Source organism: Salmo salar, chromosome 06 (assembly GCF_965601325.2).
Source record: "Salmo salar chromosome 06, fSalSal1, whole genome shotgun sequence".
NCBI classification, from domain to species: Eukaryota; Metazoa; Chordata; class Actinopteri; order Salmoniformes; family Salmonidae; genus Salmo; species Salmo salar.
Genome location: NC_138296.1, coordinates 63,539,488 through 63,565,632, shown reverse-complemented (window position 1 = coordinate 63,565,632; position 26,145 = coordinate 63,539,488). Strand labels below are relative to the sequence as shown.

General features: G+C 44.2%; 2 protein-coding genes across 13 annotated transcripts in view; one reads left to right on the top strand and one right to left on the bottom strand.

Moving 5' to 3' along the window:
* The first annotated feature begins 589 nt into the window (after window positions 1-589).
* On the top strand, window positions 590-14,912 carry LOC106607746 (endoribonuclease ZC3H12A). 3 transcript variants are annotated; one of them, XM_014205036.3, is made up of 6 exons: window positions 590-790; window positions 9,577-10,083; window positions 11,638-11,777; window positions 12,320-12,554; window positions 12,890-12,996; window positions 13,556-14,912. In XM_014205036.3, the coding sequence occupies exons 2-6, from the start codon at window positions 9,755-9,757 to the stop codon at window positions 14,587-14,589; spliced, it is 1,845 nt and encodes a 614-aa protein (XP_014060511.1). In that variant the 5' UTR covers window positions 590-790; window positions 9,577-9,754; the 3' UTR covers window positions 14,590-14,912. The 3 variants fall into 3 exon arrangements, with proteins under 3 accessions (XP_014060511.1, XP_014060509.1, XP_082832934.1); XM_014205034.3 differs by having other exon boundaries at window positions 9,529-10,083; XM_082976808.1 differs by lacking the exon at window positions 590-790 and having other exon boundaries at window positions 6,420-10,083.
* A 191-nt stretch (window positions 14,913-15,103) lies between these two features.
* LOC106607744 (TGF-beta-activated kinase 1 and MAP3K7-binding protein 2) overlaps window positions 15,104-26,145 on the bottom strand; it is a 73,461-nt gene continuing 62,419 nt past the window's right edge. Inside the window, exons 2-8 of one of the 10 annotated variants that reach the window (XM_014205027.3) lie at window positions 25,701-25,899; window positions 23,885-25,595; window positions 22,482-22,642; window positions 21,704-21,794; window positions 18,709-18,747; window positions 18,212-18,313; window positions 15,104-17,257 (exon numbers count right to left, since the gene is read on the bottom strand). In XM_014205027.3, coding sequence (XP_014060502.1) covers window positions 17,145-17,257; window positions 18,212-18,313; window positions 18,709-18,747; window positions 21,704-21,794; window positions 22,482-22,642; window positions 23,885-25,595; window positions 25,701-25,802 — 2,319 coding nt within the window. In that variant the 5' untranslated portion in view covers window positions 25,803-25,899 and the 3' untranslated portion in view covers window positions 15,104-17,144. Of the gene's footprint in view, window positions 17,258-18,211; window positions 18,314-18,708; window positions 18,805-21,703; window positions 21,795-22,481; window positions 22,643-23,884; window positions 25,596-25,700; window positions 25,900-26,145 lie in introns of all 10 variants that reach the window. The other 9 variants (XM_014205028.3, XM_014205025.3, XM_014205024.3 and 6 more) reach the window with 9 other exon arrangements.

The following is a 26,145-nucleotide window of genomic DNA, read 5'->3' as shown; positions in this document are numbered from 1 at the left end:
ATTGCAGGTTGAGAGTGAAAAAATGCCACTTAAGCCAACTCTGTCTGGATTCAAACTGGAATTACACATCACTTTGCAAGCCTGATGTGGCCTGTAAACCAGGACTTTCCTAACACCACTGAAGAAAGGCCTTACTATACAGTATCTGTAATTACTGTCATAAAGAATGTCATGTTAAATGCTAATAAGGCTGGTGGAACCGTTCATAGACAGTTCTAGGAAGAACCCTCCAAATGTTAAATGGTTATTCTTGCAAGAACCTTTAGATAATTAAATGGTTTTTGGTAGAACCCTACATAGAGGGTCATAGGTAGAACCCCTTGCAAAGGGTTCTACCTAGCACCAAAAAGGGTTCCCCTATGGGGACAAACCGAAGAACCCTATATGGTTCTATTTAGCACCTTTTTTTCTAAGCATGTAGTGATGCGGAATGTAAAAAATGGCTCAACTTACCCCACTCTCCCCTATTAAGTCTCAAGGAGACCCACTGTGTTGTAACGCCACACCAGGAAGAACAGAGAAAGGGGAAAACCCCTCTGGGCTCATATACAACAAGCTTTTTAGCCAAAACTCTGCATGGGGCTACAATGAGGAAGTGAAATGACTGCATTTGTCTTTTGCTTCCTTGCTGGCAATGGTCTAAGTAAAGTCTCAGGAGACTTCCTCATATGAATAAAAACAGTACACACAGGTTCTGTCTCTCAACGTGACCGAGGTGGCTCTCTCATTCACACAGCAACAGGCTCTCTACCAGACAAGCAGGCTGATGCTCCTTCTAACCACCACAACAGTAAGTAGAGAGAGAGAGAGCAAAATAAGCATCTAATCTCCAAATCTTGTTGAGCTGCAAGGGTTTACAGTAGGTAAATGTTTGTAACTTCTTAGAGACGATGTAATTTTTTTGTTCGTTTTTGTTTCTGTGATAGTTCATTTGGATTGTGTCTTCCTGATATACAGTATATTTGCGTGCTTTAAAGAGATTACCCACTGGGCACACAGTCATCAACCAGTTCTGTTTTCATCTCATTTCAAACAGCATTGTAAACATTGAAATTAGGGTAAGACTTAAACTTCAATACATTGACTTAACCGGAATAACAGGTTGTTGCATCAATCTTAATTTCAGCATAATCATCAGAACTATGTACTGTGTATGTAGAAATTGCGTTGAAAATTCCACGTAGAAATGATGTTGAATATCAGACATTGGTTATTTGACCTTGTTTTAATGTTGATAGTAAAATGGTATGTTTGAATCAAAGTCATTGTTTCAACGTCATGCCATCAACCTAAATAAAGAGGTATATTGAAACAAACTGCAAATGCACAGTCCAAGGATTCGAATAGGAAAACCTCTCTGATCTTTATGGTTGAATCTGTGTTTGGAATTCACTGCTCGACTGAGGGACCTCACAGATAATTGTATGTGTGGGGTACACAGATGAGGTAGTCATTCAAAATGAATGTTAAACACTATTATTGCACGCAGAGTGAGTCAATGCAATTAATTTTATTCCTGACCGTATGTAGGCTTGCCATAACAAAGGGGTTGAATACTTATTGACTCAAGACATTTCAGCTTTTAATTTTTTATTCATTTGTAAAATGTTTGAAAAACATAATTCCACTTTGGCCTTATGGGGTATTGTGAGGTAAATGGAGTAAATCTCAAATTAATCCATTTTTAATTGAGGCTGTAACACAAAAAAAAATGTAAGTCAAGGGTGTGAATAATTTCTGAAGGCACTGTATCAGAAATAAATCCTAAATAATAAAGGCCAATATCTCATTTTCAAAAATAAAAGGAAATAAATAATCTCAAACTGCAGTCGTCACTTGATTTGCAGCACAGAAGCAAGCACTAACAAGCATCACATGTGCATTGAGTGTGGCAAATGCACTCTACAAATTAAATATGACTTTTATTATAAAGACAGAAAAATATACATGTAAAAGCTTAATTACATAAAGGAATATTAGTGGGAATATAGCCATAATATAAACAACAGAAAAAAGAAGGACAAATATTTGAAAAGTCTACAGTTTAAAAAATACATTGAGAAGAAGCTGCTCCCTTGTGTGGATGCTACTTCTCAAAAAGGTTGATATTTCTTGTAATATCTATTGTGCAATTTTTTTATTTGATTGGAGAAAGAAAATGGTGCAATAAACTAGTGAACTATTTACCACAAAATACAGTTGAAGTCGGAAGTTTACATACACCTTAGCCAAATACATTTAAACTCAGTTTTTTAACTCAGACATTTAATCCTAGTAAAAATGCCCTGTCTTCGGTCAGTTAGGATGACCACTTTATTTTAAGAATGTGAAACGTCAGAATAATAGTAGAGAGAATGATTCCACTTTTATTTCTTTCGTCACATTCCCAGTGGGTCAGAAGTTTACATACACTCAATTAGTATTTGGTAGCATTGCCTTTAAATTGTTTAACTTTGGTCAAACATTTCGGGTAGCCTTCCACAAGCTTCCCACAATAAGTTGGATGAATTTTGGCCCATTCCTCCTGACAGAACTGGTGTAACTGAGTCAGGTTTGTAGGCCTCCTTGCTCGCACACACTTTTTCAGTTCTGCCCACACATTTTCTATAGGATTGAGGTCAGGGCTTTGTGATGGCCACTCCAATACATTGACTTTGTTGTCCTTAAGCCATTTTGCCACAACTTTGGAAGTATGCTTGGGGTCATTGTCCATTTGGAAGGCCCATTTACAACCAAGCTTTAACTTCCTGACTGATGTCTTGAGATGTTGCCTCAATATATCCACATCATTTTCCTTTCTCATGATGACATCTATTTTGTGAAGTGCACCAGTCCCTCCTGCAGCAAAGCACCCCCACAACATGATGCTGCTACCCCCGTGCTTCACAGTTGGGATGGTGTTCCTCGGCTTGCAAGCCTCCCCCTTTTTCCTCCAAACATAACGATGGTCATTATGGCTAAACAGTTCTATTTTTGTTTCATCAGACCAGAGGACATTTCTCCAAAAAGTACGATCTTTGTCCACACGTGCAGTTGCAAACCGTAGTCTGGCTTTTTAATGGCTGTTTTGGAGCAGTGGCTTCTTCCTTGCTGAGCGGCCTTTCAGGTTATGTCGATATGGGACTCGTTTTACTGTGAATATAGATACTTTTGTACCGGTTTCCTCCAGCATCTTCACGAGGTCCTTTGCTGTTGTTCTGTGATTGATCTGCACTTTTCGCACCAAAGTACGTTCATCTCTAGGAGACAGAAGGCGTCTCTTTCCGTTGTTTACCTCTTGTGTCGCACACATTTCATTCAACATTTAATTCTAGCTCACAATCAAGGACAGCTGTGTATTCCCTTAAACAGTGGTGAAGTGTGGGCCTGTGACTATGCAGCCTGGTGACACTGTCCTACTGGACTCTGTGCAGGTTCCTAGTTAAGTGTAATAGAGTACTATGGTATGTTGGAATCTTGTTATCTTCCTGCAGATGGCAGTATTGAGTCATGATCCGAGGGCCCACTTATTTTCTTTCTCCAATCAAATCTAAATGTATACTTTTCAAACATATCCGATTCTCCTTCGTCTTGTTTGTATTATGGTTATATTCACGAATCTCACTAATATCCCTTTATGTAACAAAGCTATTAAGTGTGTATTTTTCTGTCTTTATGTTAACAATAATAATATTTAATTTGTAGGGCGCATTTCCCACACTTAATGCACATGTGATGCTTGTTAGTGCTTGCTTCTGTGCGCAAATAATTTGACCACTGCAGTTTGAGATTATTTATTCCCTTTTATTTAAGAAAATAAGCTGATACTGGCCTTTATTGATTATGATTTATTTCTGATATTTTAGCTTAATTCAATTAATTTATATTATGGTGTTTCTATACCAAGAAAAACTCTAATATATTTTACAGTAACCTATGTATTGCCTACCTAAAACTTCCATTGATACATTTGAAGTCCTTAAAAATAGAAACGACATATCCTAGTGTTAGAAAGTAAAATATAACCTAGATATACATCGCATTTTGAAAGTATTCAGACCCCTTGACTTTTTCCACATGTGGAGTTACAGCCTTATTCAAACATGTATTCAATTGTTTTCCCCCCTCATCAATCTACACACAATACCCCATCATGACAAAGCAAAAGCATGTTTTTAGAATTTTTTGCAAAACAGAAATATCATATTTACATAAGTATTCAGAGCCTTTACTCACTACACTTGCCACTCCTGCGTTGTCTTGGCTGTGTGCTTAGGGTCGTAGTCCTGTTGGAAGGTGAACCTTCACCCCAATCTGAGGTCCTGAGAGCTCTGGACCAGGTTTTCATCAAGGATCTCTCTATACTTTGCTCCACTTCATCTTTCCCTCGATCCTGACTCGTCTCCCAGTCCCTGCCGCTGAAAAACATCCACACAGCATGATGCTGGCACCACCATGCTTCACCGTAGGGATGGTGCCAGGTTTCCTCAAGACGTGACACTTGGCATTCAGGCCAAAGTGTTCAATCTTGGTTTCATCCGACCAGAGACTCTTGTTTCTCATAGTCTGAGAGTCCTTTAGGTGCCTTTTGGCAAAAAACCTGTCTGATTAGGATGAATAATATCAGACAATACCTTTTTAATTCTTTGCGCTATGCATTTTGCTATAAGTTTTGCATCACAACACTGAAGTGTAAGGGGCTGGAGTGAAACGGACTGGATCTTTAGATTTACCACTTGGTTCCTGTTTCAGGAATAATGAAATCAGACCTTCTTGTTGAGTATCTGATAATCTACCATTTTTATAGTAGTGTTTAAAACATATTAGTAATGGTCCTCTGAGTACATCAACAAAGGTTTGGTATACCTCAACTGGTATGCCATCCAGCCCTGGAGTTTTCCCAGACTTAAATGCTTTAATAGCATCAAGAAGTTCCTCCTCTGTAATTTGGCTTTCACATGAGTCTTTCCGTACAGCTGTTAATTTTACATTATTAATAGAAAAAAAAAATCCATAGAATTAACTTCGGTTAGTGGAGATGGAGGAGACTGAAACGAAAACATGCTAAAGTACTTGCTTCCTCTTTCAAAATATTATTTAGTGAATCATGGGTGACTCCGTTATTAGTTTCAGTAAATCATTTTTGGTAGCATTTCTATTTTGAAGATTAAAAAAGAATATTGGGGCATTTTTCTCAATATTCCATCCAGTTCGCTTTATTTTTTATAATAAACTCAGCAAAAATAGAAACGTCCTCTCACTGTCAACTGTGTTTATTTTCAGCAAACTTAACATGTGTAAATATTTGTATGAACATAACAAGATTCAACAACTGAGACATAAACTGAACAAGTTCCACAGACATGTGATTAACAGAAATTGAATAATGTGTCCCTGAACAAAGGAGGGGTCAAAATCAAAAGTAACAGTCAGTATCTGGTGTGGCCACCAGCTGCATTAAGTACTGCAGTGCATCTCCTCCTCGTGGACTGCACCAGATTTGCCAGTTCTCGCTGTGAGATGTTACCCCACTCTTCCACCAAGGCACCTGCAAGTTCCTGGACATTTCTGGCGGGAATGGCCCTAGCCCTCACCCTCCGATCCAACAGGTCCCAGATGTGCTCAGTGAGATTGAGATCCGGGCTCTTCGCTGGCCATGACAGAACACTGACATTCCTGTCTTACAGGAAATCACGCACAGAACGAGCAGTATGGCTGGTGGCATTGACATGCTGGAGGGTCATGTCAGGATGAGCCTGCAGGAAGGGTACCACATGAGGGACGAGGATGTCTTCCCTGTAATGCACAGCATTGAGATTGCCTGCAATGACAACAAGCTCAGTCCAATGATGGTGTGACACACCGCCCCAGACCATGACGGACCAACCACCTCCAAATCAATCCCGCTCCAGAGTGCAGGCTTCGGTGTAACGATCATTCCTTCGATGATAAATGTGAATCCGACCATCACCCCTGGTGAGACAAAACAACGACTCGTCAGTGAAGAGCACTTTTTGCCAGTCCTGTCTGGTCCAGCGACGGTGGGTTTGTGCCCATAGGCGACGTTGTTGCCGGTGATGTCTGGTGAGGACCTGCCTTACAACAGGCCTACAAGCCCTCAGTCCAGCCTCTCTCAGCCTATTGCGGACAGTCTGAGCACTGATGGAGGGATTGTGCGTTCCTGGTGTAACTCGGGCAGTTGTTGTTGCCATCCTGTGCAGGTGTTGTTACACACGGTCTGCCGTTGCGAGGACGATCAGCTGTCTGTCCTGTCTCCCTGTAGCGCTGTCTTAGGCCTCTTACATTAGGGACATTGCAATTTATTGCCCTGACCACATCTGCAGTCCTAATTCCTCTTTGCCGCATGCCTATGGCACGTTCACGCAGATGAGCATGGACCCTGGGAATCTTTCTTTTGGTGTTTTTCAGAGTCAGTAGAAAGGCCTCTTTAGTGTCCTAAGTTTTCATAACTCTGACCTTAATTGCCTACCGTCTGTAAGCTGTTAGTGTCTTAATGACCGTTCCACAGGTGCATGTTCATCAATTGTTTTTGGTTCATTGAACAAGCATGGGAAACAGTGTGTAAACCCTTTACAATGAAGATCTGTGAAGTTATTTGGATTTTTACAAATTATCTTTGAAAGACAGGGTCCTGAAAAAGGGACGTTTCTTTTTTTGCTGAGTTCGTTTTACATTTGATCTTCTTGAATAAGTTCCTCCATTTCTTTATGTTTTGCCTCTAACTTATTCTGTGTCTATGGTTCAGTTGTATTGCTATCTATCTGTACTGTTAGTCCTTCTATTTCTTTTGTTAATATGGACTCTTTTGAATTAAATTGTTTTTGTTTTAGAGATGAGTGTAGAATTGCATGGCCTCTAAAGGCACATTTAAAAGTGTCCCATACATTAAGGGGATCTGCTGTACCTATGTTATGTCGGAAATCATCTGTTATAAATTCTTCTGTCCTAGGTAAAAAACAGTTATCATCCAATAGGCTTTAATTAAACTTCCAATATCCTCGCCCACGTGGAAATTCTGTAAGAGTAATATAAACACCCACTCATTCAAGGGTTTTTCTTTATTTTTACTATTTTGTACATTGTAGAATAAAACAATGAAATAACACATATGGAATCATGTAGTAACCAAAAAAGTGTTAAACAAATCAAAATATATTTTATATTTGAGATTCTTCAAATAGCCACCCTTTGCCTTGATGACAGCTTTGCACACTCTTGGCATTCTCTCAACCAGATTCACCTGGAATGCTTTTCCAACAGTCTTGAAGGAGTTCCAACTTATGCTGAGCACTTGTTGGCTGCTTTCCCTTCACTCTGTGGTTCGACTCGTCCCAAATCATCTCAATTTGGTTGAGGTTGGGGGATTGTGGAGGCCAGGTCATCTAATGCAGCACTTCATCACTCTCCTTCTATGTCAAATAGCCCTTAAACAGCCTGGAGGTGTGTTGGGTCATTGTCCTGTTGAAAAACAATTGATAGTCCCACTAAGCCCAAACCAGATGGGATGGTGTATCGCTGCAGAATGCTGTGGTAGCCTTGCTGGTTAAGTGTGCCTTGAATTCTAAATAAATCTCAGACAGTGTCACCAGCAAAGCACCACTACACCATGACTCCTCCTCCTCCATGCTTTACGGTGGGAAATACACATGCGGAGATCCTCCGTTCACCCACACTGGGTGTCTCACAAAGACACGGCAGTTGGAACCAAAAATCTCACATTTGGACTCCAGACCAAAGGACAAATCTCCACCGGGTCTAATGTCCATTGCTCATGTCTCTTGGTTTAAGCAAGTCTCTTCTTCTTATTGGTGTCCTTTAGTAGTGGTTTCTTTGCAGCAATTTGACCATGAAGGCCTGATTCACACAGTCTCCTCTGAACAATTGATGCTGAGATGTGTCTGTTATTTGAACTTGATTTGTTGAACACTTTTTTGGTTACTACATGATTCCATGTGTTATTTCATTGTTTTGATGTCTTCACTATTATTCTACAATGTTGAAAATAGTAAAAATAAAGAAAAACCCTTGATTGAGTAGGTGTTCTAAAACTTTTGACCCCCATATACTACCCACCACTGCGACCTATATGCTCTCGTTGGCTGGCGCTAGCTACATATTCGTCATCAAACCCACTGGCTCCAAGTCATCTATAAGTCTTTGCTGTGTAAAGCCCCGCCTTATCTCAGCTCACTGGTCACCCTAGCAACACCCACCTGTAGCACGCGCTCCAGCAGGAATATTTCACTGGTCATCCCCAAAGCCAACACTTACTTTGGCCGCCTTTCCTTCCAGTTCTCTGCTGCCAATGACCTGAACCAATTGCAAAAATCACTGAAGCTGGAGTCTTATATCTCCCTCTTTAACTTTAAGCATCAGCTGTCTGAGCAGCTTACCGATCACTGTACCTGTACACAGCCCATCTGTAAAATAGCACACCCGACTACCTTATCCCCATAGTATTACGTACCCTCTTTTTGTCGCACTGCTTTGCTTTATCTTGGCCAGGTCGCAGTTGTAAATGAGAACTTGTTCTCAACTGGCCTACCTGGTTAAATAAAGTTGAAATATTTTTTTTAAAATTAAGTCGGCATGTGTCTAGTCTGGTGCAGAATGAGTCTTCTGGTTTGAGATGAAGTGGTGTGAGGGGATGTGGTTAGATGTAGATTGTTCAAGCTGTGACGAGGTATAAGATCATCAACACTGTTCTCACTTTCTCACATGCAGTGTACCATTAAGGGTACCTTAACGTAAATTGATCTTCAACTTGTTATCTCAAGGGTTGAGGCAATAAACAAGTCTCTTATCAAAGTGATAACACCACTGCCTTTCAAAGTCAAATGCAATCAGAATGAAAGGGTGCTATGAAGGAACAAATGATGGGTGTGGATGGTATTTCACATAAGGCCTAACAATTGTATGTGTGCATACAAGTGTAACTTCACATGCTAAAATAGAGATAAGGAGTTTCACTGAGTGCTTGTTCACGGTTCACTGTCTACAATCTGTGTAAAATACACATTATCTTAATATTGGTAATAACTTCTTGCTATTCTTAGAGTTATGCACATTCCGGAACCAGAATAGAAGGTAAAGGGTGGAGTGAACCTGTATGGTAGGTATGTCACTTTTCACCCTCCCAGTCATTAGTGCAGTCACTGTGTAAAATAATTATTAGGGTTTTCCAGATTATCTTTAGAAGATGTCTGACTGGGTTAGTGTTAAGTATTTGCAAAACAAATATCATAAAACATTTCTGTTTTGAGACAAACATCTTCAATGATTCCAATGGTGTATATTTGTTATGACAACGGACACCACCGGTATCAGATGCCAAATGAAAGCATTAGAGCAGGGCTTTATTTACGTTTGCCTGAGACTACAGGGGCTTTCTCGACCTGTTATGACGTGCGTGTGTGATCATGAGGCTGTGGCGGTGCAAGCAGCCAATTCTATCGCTGCCAGTCTAACCACATTCAAAGTGTCTAAAAGTCCCTGTGACTCCACCATGAACACTTCCTGTGTTTACAGAACCAGAGAATGCCTCACCTCAACCCTTGCCTCTTCTGCACCTGTCAGATCTTCCAAAACTGACACTGTTGCTGTGGAAACCATGATGAAATGATAGAAAAGGGAGGCGAGGAGGATTCCCCAACAGACAGAGCCCTGCCAGGAGCCTGGAAGGAGCACACCTAGACTACTTAGAGACATTGACAGAACTGAGGGAGGAAGCCTAACTGAGCTAAGGACCAGCAGCATGGACCAGCAGCATGGAAAAGTGGAGCGCTTCCTCAAGCTGGGCTATTCCCACAGTGACATTGTGCGCGTGTTGGAGAGCCTGCGCCATGACGCCCAGACCAACGACATACTGGAGGAGCTGATCAAGACCTGCCAGACCCCCACTACCACCACCACCACCCCATCCATACCAGCCAGCCGCTCAGCCTACTCCAGCCCACAGCTGATCCCCCGAGGCTGCAGCTCTCCCCAGCCCAGCCAGCCCCTGCGGCCCAGCTCAGCTACAGACAGGGATCCCACTGGGGGATTCAGACCAGTGGTCATTGATGGGAGCAATGTGGCCATGAGGTGAGTGTACTGATCCTCCATTTAGGACTATAGGGATTGTAGCATTAGATGGATAAAGACAGAATACTGGATGAAATGCTGGCACAAATGAAAGTAATGTAGGTACTAATGGAAAAAAACCACAACAACACATAGGGATTTATCTGGTCACGGACAGTACCTGTATTGTCACGGTACATTGCCCCCATAGAGAGCATGTGAAGTAGTATGTCAATGTTCCTTTCATTTTTACTTTATGCGGCTACCTGACTTGTCCTATTCTTGGCAGATGTTACTCACTGAGGTATAAATAACGGTGTTACCATTGCGTGCCAGTAACTGAATGCTATATCCACTCCAGTTTCAATTCACAGACCAACTCATCACACGCTTCCTCATTAATAGAGAGGGAAGTGAGAGTGGGCGATGCTTTGAGGTGAATTTCAGAAGAATCTGCGGTGGCTGGCAGGTGACCACAGGTGTATGAGAGGATGACCTTTGCCTTCAGCATGAATAACTCGTATTCAGATGCAATGGCAATTGGCTATAGATCAATAGCAACAGATATGCTATAACAATAGTGAGAAAAAAAAACGATCTAAAAATACTCTGAGATAATCAACAGGTGATGGAGGGAGGGGATGAAACTATAGCAGAAACTGAGAGGAACAAAACAACATGTTCACTTCTCATAAATCTGAGAATTTCTTTCTGACACAGATCACTCGTCTTGAATTAGATCTGCTTTTTGGGGGAGACTGTTGCTGAACTTTGAAGGTTTCTACTTCTCAGGCACAGTCACTCCTCTCATACTCACCCCTTTGTCAGAAATCTCAGTGAATGTGCAGTTTGCTTACAAAGCCACCTTTGATTACTCAAGTCCTGACTTTCCTTGTACCTAAAGGTCTCTGTCTGACTGGAGAGAAAACAATTCAACCCAAAACACTGTCTGAACTTTCTAAGCAAAGGACATCTTTCTATTAATCATTGTGTATTTTCTATAACATCATTGTTGTGCCAGTGTTGTTGTTGGGTTCGGTGCCCCAGTGGTTTTAAAAAGACAATGAGGTCTTATGTTTGGTGCAAACCTGCCTACCACTTCCTGATGGTTGATTGCTCTATTTATCCCGTGAGCTGCTGTCAGTCAGGCCCTTTGAGGCCTCCACACAACAGGTCTTAGACCTATCTAAAGTTCTGCTGGAGACATCACGCCACTACTATACAGGATGCTGCAGCTCACATCTGTCATACAAGGTTAAATAAGTGTAACATTATATCTTATCCAAGCTTTTCTAAGTACAGAATAGTGTTGTTGAAGAGGCACACAGAGATTCTGAGACTTCCTGTTATTCCAGTTTATAGTCATTTGGGGAGATAGTTTTCCCTTAAGACTGGTTTCTGGGATTGAAGGACACACAACAGTCTCTTTGCTGTGGTTCTGCAAAAGAGTTCACATGAATTGGAGTAGTTGGGTCACACGGCTGACATGCTTTCTGAGAAGGGAAAAGAGACGTGACAGCTGTTAAGAAGTGAAAAAAGGAAGCTAATTTTCATACTCTGCCCCTGTCTTTGTAGCCATGGCAACAAGCAAGTGTTTTCATGCCGGGGGCTGCTGCTGGCAGTCAGGTGGTTTCTGGAGAGGGGTCTTCGTGACATCACTGTGTTCGTGCCCCTGTGGAGGAAGGAGCAGCCCAGTCCCGAGGCCCCCATGACAGGTAGGACACACACCTGTTATACTGTCTGACCAGGGCTAGATGGCATTGTGGAGCTAACGGTCACCAACACACAGAGATCTACATTCCCTTACAAAACAGATTCGTTTTGAAAATGCAGTACAAGTGCTGTGTTATTTTGCAGAATAACTGCAGTTGAACTGCACTGTAGCTGCAGTTACACTGCAAAATGACTGCAGTACGGACGCAGTATTTGCAGCATATTGCTGTTATACTGCACTCTGACTGCAATCGTTTTTCGTAAGGGACATTAATGGTCCAGGTTTCAATCTTCTTTATGGTCTTTTATAACTGAGAATTGTTGTTCACACCATGTCTTCGGACCAAATGGCACCCTTTTCCCTATGTAGTGCACTACCTTTGACCAGGGCCCATAGGGCTTTGGTCAAAAGGCTCAGGTCAAAAGTAATGCACTATATAGGGAAAAAATTTGCCATTTGGGACACAGACCATGTCTTGTTAATGGTTGACATATGATCCATCAACTCCGTGAAACCCTAACCTCTTGTCACTTGGCCCTGCAGATCAGCACATCCTCCATGAGCTGGAGAAGAGGACGATCCTGGTGTACACCCCGTCACGCTGCGTCAACGGGAAGAGAGTGGTGTGTTACGACGACCGCTACATCGTCAAACTGGCCTACGAGTCCGATGGCATCGTTGTGTCCAATGACAACTACAGAGACCTGCAGATAGAGAAGCCAGAGTGGAAGACGTTCATAGAGGAAAGGCTGTTGATGTACAGCTTTGCCAATGACAAGTAAGTCCCAACACTGAATCGCTCAGCAAAGGTCCAATCGAATCAAATCAAACTGTATTTGTCACATGCGCCGAATACAACAGGTGTAGACCTTGCTGTGAAACGCTTACTTACAAGCCCTTAACATCTATGAGGGTACCCGATACAGGGCCTATAAGGAGCATATAAACCATTTTAAATTGGGGTTGGGGACAGGGATACAGTACGAGAGATGGTTCCACCACCTACAAAATCACTCCAGCTTGTAAACATATGATAGATCTGTAACAAAGGCATGACTTCCAAGAGTTTTGAGCATCATGCTTACATCGTCTTTCTATGACTTTATATTCAAGGTTCATGCCTCCAGATGATCCTCTGGGAAGGAACGGCCCAACGATTGACAACTTTCTGATGAAAAAGCAGTGGACCCCAGAAAACAAGCAGCAGCATTGCCCGTATGGTTGGTAGATATTTTTTTTACAATACACACTTTTATTTTCAGTTTCCTTTCTCATTTATCTGGGGGGGGGATTTCGACTGTAACTCATCCAATATGAGCCAGCTGAGCAGGATTTGATTTCCAGTTTGTGATTAGCAGTTGGGTCAGTTGGGATTTTATTTGGTTGCCTGTCAGTTGTCTGTTGGCCATAAGAGAGCAGCTCCACTCCAAGGCACAGTACCACTCACAAACAAAAGGCCTTTTTATCAACACCCAGGATAATAGAGCTTTAGATTAAACGGCAGGCCTGGGATTATTCCTGTCCGGGGAGGACAAAGCGCCCTCATAGCACTCCACCGTGTACCTAGGGGATCAAAAACAGGCTGGAGACCAGACCTTATTTTTGTTTGCCTTGCTAAGTGTGTTTACAGTACTGGAGAAGGGGGGGGGGGGGGGAGGGCTTTACAGTGCACTCAGACTGACACACATCCTTGTTGACGGTCTCTTTAAAGAGATACATGGTACATCTGCAAGCCGTGTTTTGAAAGCCCATAAATATTCCTTATTTGTTTCTTTCCAGGAAAGAAGTGTACTTACGGAGTGAAGTGCAAGTTCTACCACCCAGAGCGCTCCAACCAATCACAGCTGTCTGTGGCAGATGAGCTGAGAGCCAAGAGCAAACCTACTGCTCAAACAGACAGGGAGCGGTCATTTCTCCCCTCAGGCCCCAGCCCTGCTCTGATCCAGGAAGTCAGCCAGGAGGCCCACGTTTACACGTCCCCTTATGAGCTGGATCTAACTACTACTCATCAATACAGATATCTATCCACACCGCCTCCCCTTATAAAAGAAGAGCATTCCCATTCCCACAGGGCTTCGCTTAGCGATCAGTTCACCAGGCAGAGAAAAACAGGCAGCCCAGCTCTACACCACAGATCCAGCCTCCGCCTCTGCCCCAGCCCAGACACTGACGAGGCCTTCAGCTCCCTGGAAGCCTCCCTGTCCAGAGTCTATGTCCAGGACCAGACCAACAACACTAAGGGGCCAGTGGTGTCCTACACCTACAGCAGTGGGGTGGCCAACTGCAGCCAGCGTAGTGGGGACTTCTACCCTTCCAGCACTTCCAGCAGCCACAGCCACGCCAGCAACCAACAGAGGCTCAGCCTGGGTGGACCCTCCTCGGCCTGGGATGCCCCCCAAAAACTGCCACAGTGTGCCTGTGACAACTCACAAAGCTTTGAGTGCAGCCCGTGCATGTACAGACACCAACATCTCCAGCCACAGCTAGGAGAGTGCTCCTATGCTGTTCACAGTAACCATATCCATTTCACAGAGCAGCAGTACCTCCAGAGTCCTCCCCCACAAAGGCAGAGTCACAGCCTCCCAGAACACAGCCCGGGACAGGGCCTCTCTGGCGAGAGGGCGGGGATGACCAGGTCCAATGGAGGTAAAGCTCCAGAGAGTGAACAGAGGAGGAGTGTGAAGAACCAGCTCAGCACCCTCTTCCCCCACAGCATGGTAGACTATGTGATGAGTGTGTACCCACACACCCTCAATATGTCAGAGCTGGTGCCTCTGATTCAGAGGTTCCGAATCAGCCACATTCCTTTCTAACATGCAAGACCTGTGATCATTTCTCTGTAAGCATTAAACACAGTAGTCCTCAGCAGACTAGAGGAGGAAAGCTTGAAATGTAGCAATCTGAGCTGAATGTGTTATGTATGTAAAGTGCAATGCACTACTGTCTCCTGAATGATGCTAGTTCATTTTGAATCTAGCACTGACTTAAATATATTCAAAGCAGCATGTGTTGTTTTATCATGTAGCCTCAAACTGAGGGAAGCTATAAGACAAAATGGATGTTGACCTGTATGGTATGCAGAATAATACTGCCCTTGTCATGTTTCTTATCCATATTAAACATAAGTCATTGGCAATTGTCTGATTATCCATCTCATGTACACACTGCCATGCTCCCTGCACTTTATCGTACTAACTATTTTAGGTCTCTACTGCCATCTATTGGAGTGAGGAGAAATGATCCAAAGACAATTGTCATCACTTCACCACAAGCCAACAACCAATGGAATGGAATCAACATGTAGAATATCCAGTAAGAAATCCAGAATTTCAGAATAGATTTATTTATTTTTTTACAAATAACTTATCTGTTACAAAGACAGTTTTCCCAGCTAAAATCAAAAACACTTTAGATATCCAAATTAGTTTATTTTATTTTATTAATAAAACAAGTATGAACTGACTCTTCACACCGAGCTTTGCAGATAAAGCTGAAAACTGAGTTTCTTTGGGGGTTTTAGAGGAAAAAAATATGACATAAGTGCTTAAGAGAGACAACAAAGAATTTAGCTTCCACCTAATCGTATTTTTAACATTATACTAAGCTTTGGATAAAAAAAATAATAATAATCTTGATTTGTGACTGCATAGATAATCAATACAAATGCCAATCTAAGGCATTAATGTAAGGCAACATGTAAAAAACTTCACAAAGAATAATAAACTATTCCACAATTAAGGTAAAATCATTACAATGGTAAACTTTTAAACCATCCTCATCAAACAAAAGCTTCACAGGACAAATTAAACCAAATAAAAACAAGATACAAAGAGGACAGTCACCATTTTGTCTCACTTTACTAGAAATGTAAAGATGGCACTGTCGTTGTCGTCTTTTTTTGGAGGATATATTCTAAACTTCTGGCCAGGAGGAGATATGATAAGGCACATACCTATATAAATATCTGCTGATTTGAAACAGGAATACCTTAAAACATATTCATCCTGATCTTTGGAACACTCTAGAAAACCCAATTTATACTGCATAGCAAAATACTCTGATTCTGAAAGCCCTCAGGAAACAGTTGCCTTCCACCAAGCTGTACATAGACAACACCTTAATACAATTACCAAAGTCTTTTTTCTTCCATCTGATTTGAAAGCTTCTATTTTGATGCAAGTTTTAGGATGAACTGAAAAATTCATGGGTCTCGTGACGCTGAGGTGTAAAAGTCCCCAAATATTAAACCTACATTCCAGTTGTCAGATAAGATGTCATTCTGCTTCGGAGCTTTTTTCACCAGTCCAAGAGCTCTGGCATCCTAGAAAACTCGTCCATCTTTCGATTTTGCTGCATCTGCAGATCGTACACAGGAAATTCTGCATTTACACAAGCAATGAACAACAGACTGAGTGAACGAAGCTTCAGGACCGCAAGGTTTTCATACAACTGCTCCCCTTTTTTACACGATACTTAAATTCTCACAGAAATCAAGTAAAGAGCTTAAAAGGGACACTGTGCTTATTGGTTTGAAAGAAAATGGAAACAAAACAAGACAAAACAAAGTTAATAAAGTCTATAAAGCTATACTTACAGGAAATACAAGTGTTTCATAGTGTGAGGAAGAAGGCATTTAAGGCACATTCTAAAATTATGTACAGTAAAAAGCTCAAGGGTATTTCCTCCCTCTATGTACTGTACACATAAAGCATGCAATTTATTTTCCGTTCTTTTTACTGTAGATTGAAGAGATTGATAAAGGACACTACAGGGGAGAACGAGAGGCAAGTTTTGGTGGCAGTAATAACACTGTGAGTTTCCCCCAGCCATCCTATAGAAACAGCAACCAAACAAATAGTCCACAAGTAGTCTGTTAGTTTTCCCTTCAGGTGTGAGGTGACAGCTGACCAAAGTTCCCATTCCTGATTAGGCCATCACAAATCAGCAAAGGCACGTTGGCACCCATGTTGGTTTTCGTGCGTGTGTGTGTGTGCCCTCACACTGCAGGACACCGATAATACTGTATAAGGAAGCAGCGAGGCATCCCCAGGGGTAAAGTCGCCCGTCGAGCGTTGAGCAGGGATGGGGGGGGTGACCCCACGCATGCAGAGACTCCAAGGTGAGGTATCATCCAACTCTGCTGGCTAAGTAAAGTAACACAACCTGTAAACACTATCCAGTCAAGCCTTCAGCATTCTACAAACCTCGGAGGAGGGGGGAAAAGAAACAGGCCCAAAATGGAAAAAACTACAAACCCTGTCCATTCATTTTCTTACCACTAGCAAAAGAAAAACCTTTCAAATCTAGTTTCTTTGACTCTCAAGGAAAAGTGGAGCGGGGTGTTGGGTATTGTCGGCGTCTTTGTGGCTCAGAAGTGCCGTGGAAACTCGCACTGTTCACAGCGGTTGAGGGCGGGGTGGTTGAGGAAGGTGCAGGCCGTGCAGCTCCACTGCGTCCCCTCGTCTTCCTCCTGGTCTGACTCTGGATAGAGGGAGGGAGGGAAAGAGAGAGAGAGAGAGAAAGAGGCGTTAGTCACCCAACAGACTACAGAGATAAACACACAGACACACAGGCAGCTGCAGGCAATGAACATCAATCAATGTGGGCTCAGACTGTCAAGGGTGATTCAATGTGTCAATCAATGTGCTGGTTTGTTTTTCAGCAATAAAACTGGGATTTTGTCACTGCACGACTGATGATTTGAGTTGGCAGTTGTTGGTAGTTGCTGAATCACTGTGGTTCTTTTACCCTCCAGGATGTGTATTGCACAAGAAAATGATTAAAGGGGCAAACCGCAGTTGAAACAATAACAATGCGTTTTCACCGCCCTTTTCAGTAAAAAGCAGAGGGACGTCCCTGGAGAAATACAACCACTCTCAAATTCATAGACAGAGCTATGGATGCAAGTACTGACCATTGATGATATTAACATGATAGATTTAACCATGTTGAGACTACAGCGTTTGTTTACATGTACTTTGTTTACATTGGAGTAAAACAAGCTTATTCTTTGGGTTCTGATGGGGTATAACAGTTGAACTAAGCTCCTGAGGACAATAAGTTATATTCTTCAATAATCAATGGGTATATATCATTAGTTTATAAGTCCAAAAACGGATGTAGCAACTGCATATTGCCCTTTTAATGCTAAGAAAGTATCCGAGTGATAAGAGAATCCTGTCAAATGTTCAAATAACAACAGGAAAACATCTCATCAACAAATGTGCTGAAGGGATGACTCAAGTTATTTTCTAGTGGTCAATGGTGCTTTCTAAGTATGAAATGGCAAAACGCTATGTAAAGGTCATCTGTTGTAAGATTGTTATGGTGTGCAGGTTGGATGGACAGGACTGGCCCAGTATGAAGGAGGAAAGGTGAGAGGTTGGACCACTGGGACAGACAGACGGACAGACGGACAGAGCTACAGGTACCAACCCAGAGGGAGAGCAGCGGGAGGAGGAGGGGCAGAAGAGGGCTCCATGGTTAGCGTGGAGGTGACATTAAATATTCTTCTGTCTGTCCCCTGACCCTCTGGCTCTGACAGGTCCCAAGCACAGGATGGAGGGAAGGAATGAAGCAAGAGACGGAGGAGAGGAATGGCATGAAAACAAAGATGGCATATGCAGAGGTGAAAACCACGCCGCAAGTATGAATGAAAACACCAATGATACCAGGTTTTACAGATACTTGAATGAAAACACTTAGGATGAAAGGTAACATATGTGATGAGAATGATCGAAACCACGCAGACTTTACCCAGATAGACAGAAATAACCCCTGATAGAAACCATCACAAGTACAGATCTCAAGCCCCATTATCAATAGATATTCATTGATGACTAAGTAAAACACCAAGAAAGGAGAGAGGGAAAGTGGAAGCGTAAGAGGGTCAGGTTGTCCAGAGGCGACCATGCAACCTTTCCTAAACTTACCAACACGTAAAGTACCTTTGGGTTTGGGTGGGACAGGACCTAGGAATCCAATGTTGTCATAGAAGTTATGAATTGCACTGGGATTAAAGTGGGGTCCTGCGACAAACAGGACAGAGATATCATAAGCAAAACTGAAAGCATCAGTACGCATAGCATACGAACATACAGTTGAAGTCGGAAGTTTACATACACCTTAGCCAAATACATCACAATTCCTGACATATTATCCTAGTACAAATTCACTGTTTTAGGTCAGTTAGGATCACCACTTTATTTTAAGAATGTGAAATGTCAGAATAATAGTAGAGAGAATGATTTATTTCAGCTTTTATTTCTTTCATCGTAGAAGTTTACATACACTCAATTAGTATTTGGTAGCATTGCCTTTAAATTGTTTAACCTGGGTCAAACTTTCCGGGTAGCCTTCCACAATAAGTTGGGTGAATTTTGGCCCATTCCTCCTTACAGAACTGGTGTAACTGAGTCAGGTTTGTAGGCCTCCTTGCTCGCACACGCTTTTTCAGTTCTGCCCACACATTTTCTATAGGATTGAGGTCAGGGCTTTGTGATGGCCACTCCAATACCTTGACTTTGTTGTCCTTAAGCCATTTCGCCACAACTTTGGAAGAATGCTTGGGGTCATTGTCCATTTGGAAGACCAATTTGCAACCAAGCTTTATCTGCCTGACTGATGTCTTGAGATGTTGCTTCAATATATCCACATAATTTTCCATTCTCATGATGCCATCTATTTTGTGAAGTGCACCAGTCCCTCCTGCTGCAAAGCACCCCCACAACATGATGCTGCCACTGTGCTTCACGGTTGGGATGGTGTTCTTCGGTTTGCAAGCCTCCCCCTTTCTCCTCCAAACATAATGAGTTAGAGGTCAATCCCCTGTCAATCAATTGCAAGAAAATGAGCTTTAAAACTGAAAAATGTTCTTTTCACCCCATGACAAAATGTGCAGAGTTGCAGGAAATAAGCTTTAACCCTGAAAAATTCTCTCCACCAACAAGAGGGGTGTGAACAGTTTGTGTCATGAACAGTGCTTGTGCCCATAGAAATAGATGCAACATGCACAACGAGGCGCCGGATGTTCCCCAATGCTGGAAAGGGGATACCTAGTCAGTTGTACAACTGAATACCTTCAACTGAAATGTGTCTTCCGCATGGTCTTCCCTGTGGCTCAGTTGGTAGAGCATGGTGTTTGCAATGCCAGCATGGTGTGTGCAACGCCAGGGTTGTGGGTTTGATTCCCACGGGGGGCCAGTACAAAAACAAAATGCATGAAATGAAATGTATGTATTGACTACTGTAAGTCGCTCTGGATAAGAGCGTCTGCTAAATGACTAAAATGTAAATGTAATAACGAGGGTCATTATGGCCAAACAGTTCTATTTTTGTTTCATCAGACGAGAGGACATTTCTCCAAAAAGTACGATCTTTGTCCCCATGTGCAGTTGCAAACCGAAGTCTGGCTTTTTAATGGCGGTTTTGGAGCAGTGGCTTCTTCCTTGCTGAGCGGCCTTTTAGGTTATGTCGATATAGGACTCGTTTAACTGTGGATATAGATACTTTTGTACCTGTTTCCTCCAGCATCTTCACAAGGTCCTTTGCTGTTGTTCTGGGATTGATTTGCACTTTTCGCACCAAAGTACATTCAGCTCTAGGAGACAGAACAAGTCTCCTTCCTGAGTGGTATGTCGGCTGCGTTGTCCCATGGTGTTTATACTTGCGTACTATTGTTTGTACAGATGAACGTGGTACCTTCAGGCATTTGGAAATTGCTCCCAAGGATGAACCAAACTTGTGAGGTCTACAATTTTTTTTCTGAGGTATTGGCTGATTTCTTTTGATTTTCCCATGATGTCAAGCAAAGAGGCACTGAGTTTGAAGGTAGGCCTTGAAATACATCCACAGGTACACCTCCAACTGACTCAAATTACCTCCATTAGCCTATCAGAAGCTTCTAAAGCCATGACATCCTTTCTGGAATTTTCCAAGCTGTTTAAAGGCACAGTCAACTTAGTGTATGTACATTTCTGAACCACTGGAATTGTGATACAGTGAATTATAAGTGAAATAATCTGTCTGTGAACAATTGTTGGAAAAATTACGTGTGTCATGCACAAAGTAGATGTCCTAACCGACTTGCCAAAACTATAGTTTGTTAACAAGAAATGTGTGGAGTGGTTGAAAAACAAGTTTTAATGACTCCAACCTAAGTGTATGTAAACTTCAGACTTCAACTGTACATGCAACAGTCACACATACAGCAGCAACTGTGTAGGAGTCACAGACCAATAAAGCAAGAGACTGGAGTCTAACACACAAAGACAAATAAAGAACTCAGAATACAAAGCCATGACTCTTTACTCTTCACAAATCCGTCTATTAAATAGAAGCCATATTCAATTCTGAGCCACCTTTAATTCTCCATTCACCTGTGTGACTGTGCTAGCTGGTGTATTAATCCTGTCAGCCGTGGAGAGCGGCCAGGTGGGCTATAAATCCCTTGTTACCAACCAGCAACAGGATGCAATTCAGGAAACAACTGGTAGTTAACATTACAATGGCAGCACCTTGACTGCGTGTGCCGAGGGGATGTGACCAGACCAGGCCTGGCAGAGGCAGACAGACCTACTACTGTACAGCTGTACTGAACACAGGTCATGCTTCCCCTCGCTGCTTCGCTCTGTAATAGTCCACATCATTTTCCCCTCTCTTGACTCTCTCTCTCTCTCTCTCTCTCTCTCTCTACAGAGCTACCCATTATAACATACAGAAATACGACTAAACAATGAAATATGAGGACCGGGCTATCCGAAGGAGCTGATCTTAAAGCAACAAAGACAGCACGTTAAAACACCATGAACACACTGGACGTACAGCACATGCATGCACACCACACACAGAGAGCTGGTGTCACGTTCATCCCAACACCGACAAGCACGCCGACAAAGCACACCCCACGAAGCCAACCGAGCCGCCTACCTCTTGTTTGAAGATCGATTTCTTTGGTTAAAAGGTCGATGTCAATCTGCAGTATCCTGTTTTTGCATCGTAACTGCTGCATTTCCTCAATCTGATAAGAAAGAAGGAAACAGGGTCATATAAACCGCCATTTACAGGCAGGTAGCAGCACGGTATGCTGATGAGGCACAGTGGAGGAGTAGAGACTGAGAGCCTCGGCACATGCTGTTCGGTACTGACTCACAACACAAGCCTGTAATAAGTCAACGGAGGTGCACGGAGCCAAGTGGGCTAACAGTGTCAGGAAGAGAGTTATCTCCAGGTCTCCTTGGCCTAGTGAATACACAGAAAACACAAGAGCTACTGAGTTCAACTCCAGGATTTTAACTTGAACCTTCCACATCCTCTTTTCCCTGCCCTGACTAACACACAGTGATAGTTGACACAGAAAAAAGCTGATTCAACAGAAAACTCCGAGCACCACTTGATTTGCGGTCTGATATAGTTCAATAAACCCACAGCTGCACGCTTAACGTAAACCTGACATTGGGTGAAAAAATTCAATGGGTGGGTGTGTGTTTTTTTGAATTGCCCCAAAGAATCATGGTTTCCTTAGAAAATACGTTAAATACACCTTGCGACTCAGGAGCGTATTCTTGAGTCAAATTACCAAAGACCTCTACTAAGACAGTTGAATACAGTTGCTGCACAAGGATAGGAACATTGATGTTCTAGTTGTAGTATCTCTCTGTGGGAGAGTAGTGTGTGTAGTGGGAGAGCAGTGTCTGTGGGGACTTACCGAGGGGATTTGGGACTGGGAGTTGGATCGTTCTAGCCGTCTCCTAGTCAGGTCGTTCTCCATCTCGTTCACCTCGTCTTTTAGCTTCTCCAGCGTCCTCTTTTTTAACTCCAGCTCATGCCACAGCCGGTCCATACGGGCCTTCTGGTGAACCAACAGGGCTGCAAGATACATTGTACACATTAACACTGTGACATAGGGACAGACTGATGGCTTATCTCTGACTGCTGAATTATGGTGTGTTTGAAGAACCACAAAAGCTAGATACATTTCCCTTTTGGAAATAACGCTACGTGCAGTGGGGCTGAGTAAGAATCATACAGTAGCATAATCGTTCTTCATTTCACGGCTTATTTTAGAAAGGGCATTTGGTGGAGTGAACAATGATCCTGGGGAAAAACTTGCTCAAAACGCTTCCTAAGAAGCGTTACATTGTCTTATAACGCATTCATGACATGCTTTGTCTTATAACGCATGCTATATGCTATGAGGAAATTAGCCGTCCCTGCTTTAATTCATTCATTCCCCACACAGAAAGACCAAAGTAAACAACAAACACAATACACCCCACCCCTCAGAAGTAGGCTTTGTGTTTTTCCAGGCAGGCCCCCCCCCCCCCAGGCCAAACCAAGCTGGGAGCAGCATTCGAGCCAGAGAGGAATGCATGTTGAGGGCTGCATTGAAAGATAAGGGGCAGAAGGCACAGCCTCAGGGCCGGGGAGAGAGAGGAGAAGCCCCACAGTAGTCGCAGCAGCGAGTAAGCGTCTAGCGAAGGCTACAGGCACTGACTCGCACGTAATCCAGTCAAAAGTCCAAAAAAGGAAACGCTGCGCTCCAACACATTTGACTCACACCGCCGCAGTCCAAGGGCTGTCAGCGCAAACCCAGTATTATTGCAGCCGACTCATGCTCCAATCACACCCTATGCGAGTCACCTTCAACAATTCATCTGCTCCCTCAAATCAGGCTGAGATGAAGCAGGGTTTTAAGGCCAAGAGGTTTTTAATGAGTCTACAGAATTTGGCTTAAAAAATGCATTAGTGTCAATATTACGTAAATCAAAGTTAAAAGGAGGCATAAACGATACGCAATAGTCAACTGACTTTCTTGGCAGAATGCAGTGGAAAAGGCATTTACTACTGGTGGACAAAAATGCATTCTATTCCTTACTGTCGTGAGGGAAAGTTATTCTCAAAAGTGGATGTTATGTCTCTTTGGGCACTTGACTTTTGTTGCACATGTGACTGAGGGATACCATAGTTCAACTTAACCAATTGCACAACTAACTGTATCCGGATGTGTGTTTGTGGGTGAGTGTCTATACTTCCTAGTGACAGATCGTGACTGTCGACAAAGCAAAGCAGCTGACGGCTGAGATTTTAGTAACCCTGATCCTGTCTTACCTTGTGTGTATGCAGCGTCGTCTGAACCCATGCTGAGTCTGCGTGGCTCGCTGGGCCTCTCCCTGTGTGCAGACAGCGGGTCTGAGAGATGATGGGGCTCCGGCTCCACAAAATGGTGGTCCGACGGGAGGCTGAGGAGGTTGGTGGCCTCAAAGGTAGGGGACACGACGCCAGGGGACACTGCTGGGGGCTTGTTGGGGGACACTGTGATTTTGAAAGTGTACTTGGTGTTGGGCTGGGTGACCACCACTCGGGGCGAGGTGGCCGTGCCTGCCCCTCCCATAGACGCGCGGGACTTGGGTGGGTGGTGGTGGATGTAGGCGGGGCCCATGCTCACCTGGCCCCCCATATTCCGGGCCCCCTGCGACCCGTGCGGAGAAGGTTGAGCAGAGATGTAGACGGTTGGAGGGTTTCTGCCTCCACCGTCATCGTTATTAGCAGTAATGTAAAACTTGGGCTGGGAGCGAGAGCCGGTTGGGACCATGACGGCCTCGTCAGAGGGGGTGGTAGTAGCAGCGGTGGGCGGGCTGGCAGAGATGTAAACAGTGGGCTGGCTGCGGCTTAGGCCCTGGCCTCCGATGGACAGGGGGGTAGTGGTGGGGCCAGGGGCTGCCCCGACAGAGGAGGAGGATGACGGGCAGGAGGAGGAGGTGGAGGAGTTGGAGCGGGGGCTGCTGCTGGTGCGCAGCGTGGTCGTGGTGGAGTTGCTCCTCTGAGGAGATTCAAGTTTGATCTCTATCTGGTTCTTGCGCGGTCCGGTGGAGATGTTCTGGATGTTGTACTGGCTGAAGGAGGACATGCCAGAGGGCATGACCGAGGACGAGGCACCAGAGGAGGAGGCCTGACCTCCAGAGGGGGCCTGGAGGATAGAGGAGGGGGCCTGTGGGTTGGTGGGGGAGCTGATGGGCATGTAGACATGGGAGGTCTGGTGGCCCTGTGACTGGTGCTGTGAGGTATGTGAGGAGCCGTGCTGGTGCTGCTGGGAGGAAGGGCCTGTCCGGGAGCCAGGCAGTGAGGTGGGATGGGAGATCTGGTAGATCTGCTGCTGGGGCTGGGAGGTGGGGCTGTACTGGGCCCTGCCCGCCTGCTGCTGCTGGCTTTGCCGGGTCGTACCGCCGGGCTGGGTCACATAAGGCCTGATGTAGATAGAGTTACCCTGTGGACTGCTCAGTCCGGACTGTGTATGGGGCCCGCCGTGTATGTGCAAAGAGGTGGGGGTGTTGCGTCCCGTCTGGATGTTGGGGGCCAGGGTGACGGTGATGGGGTTGAAGCGGGGCGTCTGCTGGCCATGATGGCCCATGGACTGCCCTTTGCCCCCCAGCTGGTAGAGTCCCAGGTGCTGGGGCGGCTGGGGCTTGCGCGTGGGCTCCATCACGCCAAACACATTGAGGCTGGAGGGTGCCTGCACGGGGGCTGACTGGGGCTCCTGCTGGAAGAAGTCACTGTTGGGGGTCTGTCCTGTCTGGAGGGGCCCGTCACTCAGGCTGTGGGACAGAGTCCTGCTGCCGTTCATCCTCAGGCCGTCCCGTCCCGGGGCCGCATGCACATTCTGAAACTGAGACTGCAGGCCCAGGTTCAGCTGGGTCATGTGATTGCGGAGCCTGATGAAGCTGGGGTCGTCGGTGTTGCTGAGGTTGCCTCCTTCACTGTACAAGTACCCCGGGCTCACCTGAGACAGGTACTCACAACAGGCGTCCAAATTGTTGTCGTTCTGAGGAAAAGAGAATCTTCAAAATCAGTCATTTGTGATATATCAGCTAAATATATTTCGTTGGGTAAAACCTATGGACTGGAAAGGAGGATACCCCGGACTCACCTGCAGAACACACTGGGACACAACACCCTCTGGAACTTCAGGAAACTTCTGGCGCAGGTCGTGCAAAACCCGAATGTCAATCTGGTGGCTTCCCTGGGCCATTCGTGTACTGCCAGGTCAGGACTGCTCTGCTCGCTCCGTTCAGCACACTGACGACGCCTCAGTGGTGGCAGCACCTCAGCCACAACTTGAGCATCTTCTGGAAAACAGATGCTTAGGTTAGTACCCGCAGTTGTAACTGTACACACCCACCCACACACACACACACACACACACACACACACACACACACACACACACACACACACACACACACACACACACACACACACACACACACACACACACACACATATAGCAGTTTCTGGGTTTCCCTACTATTCTCATACACACCCTCTCTTGGTCTACACAGAGTAAAGAGACAGTGTGTACTGTACCGGTACCG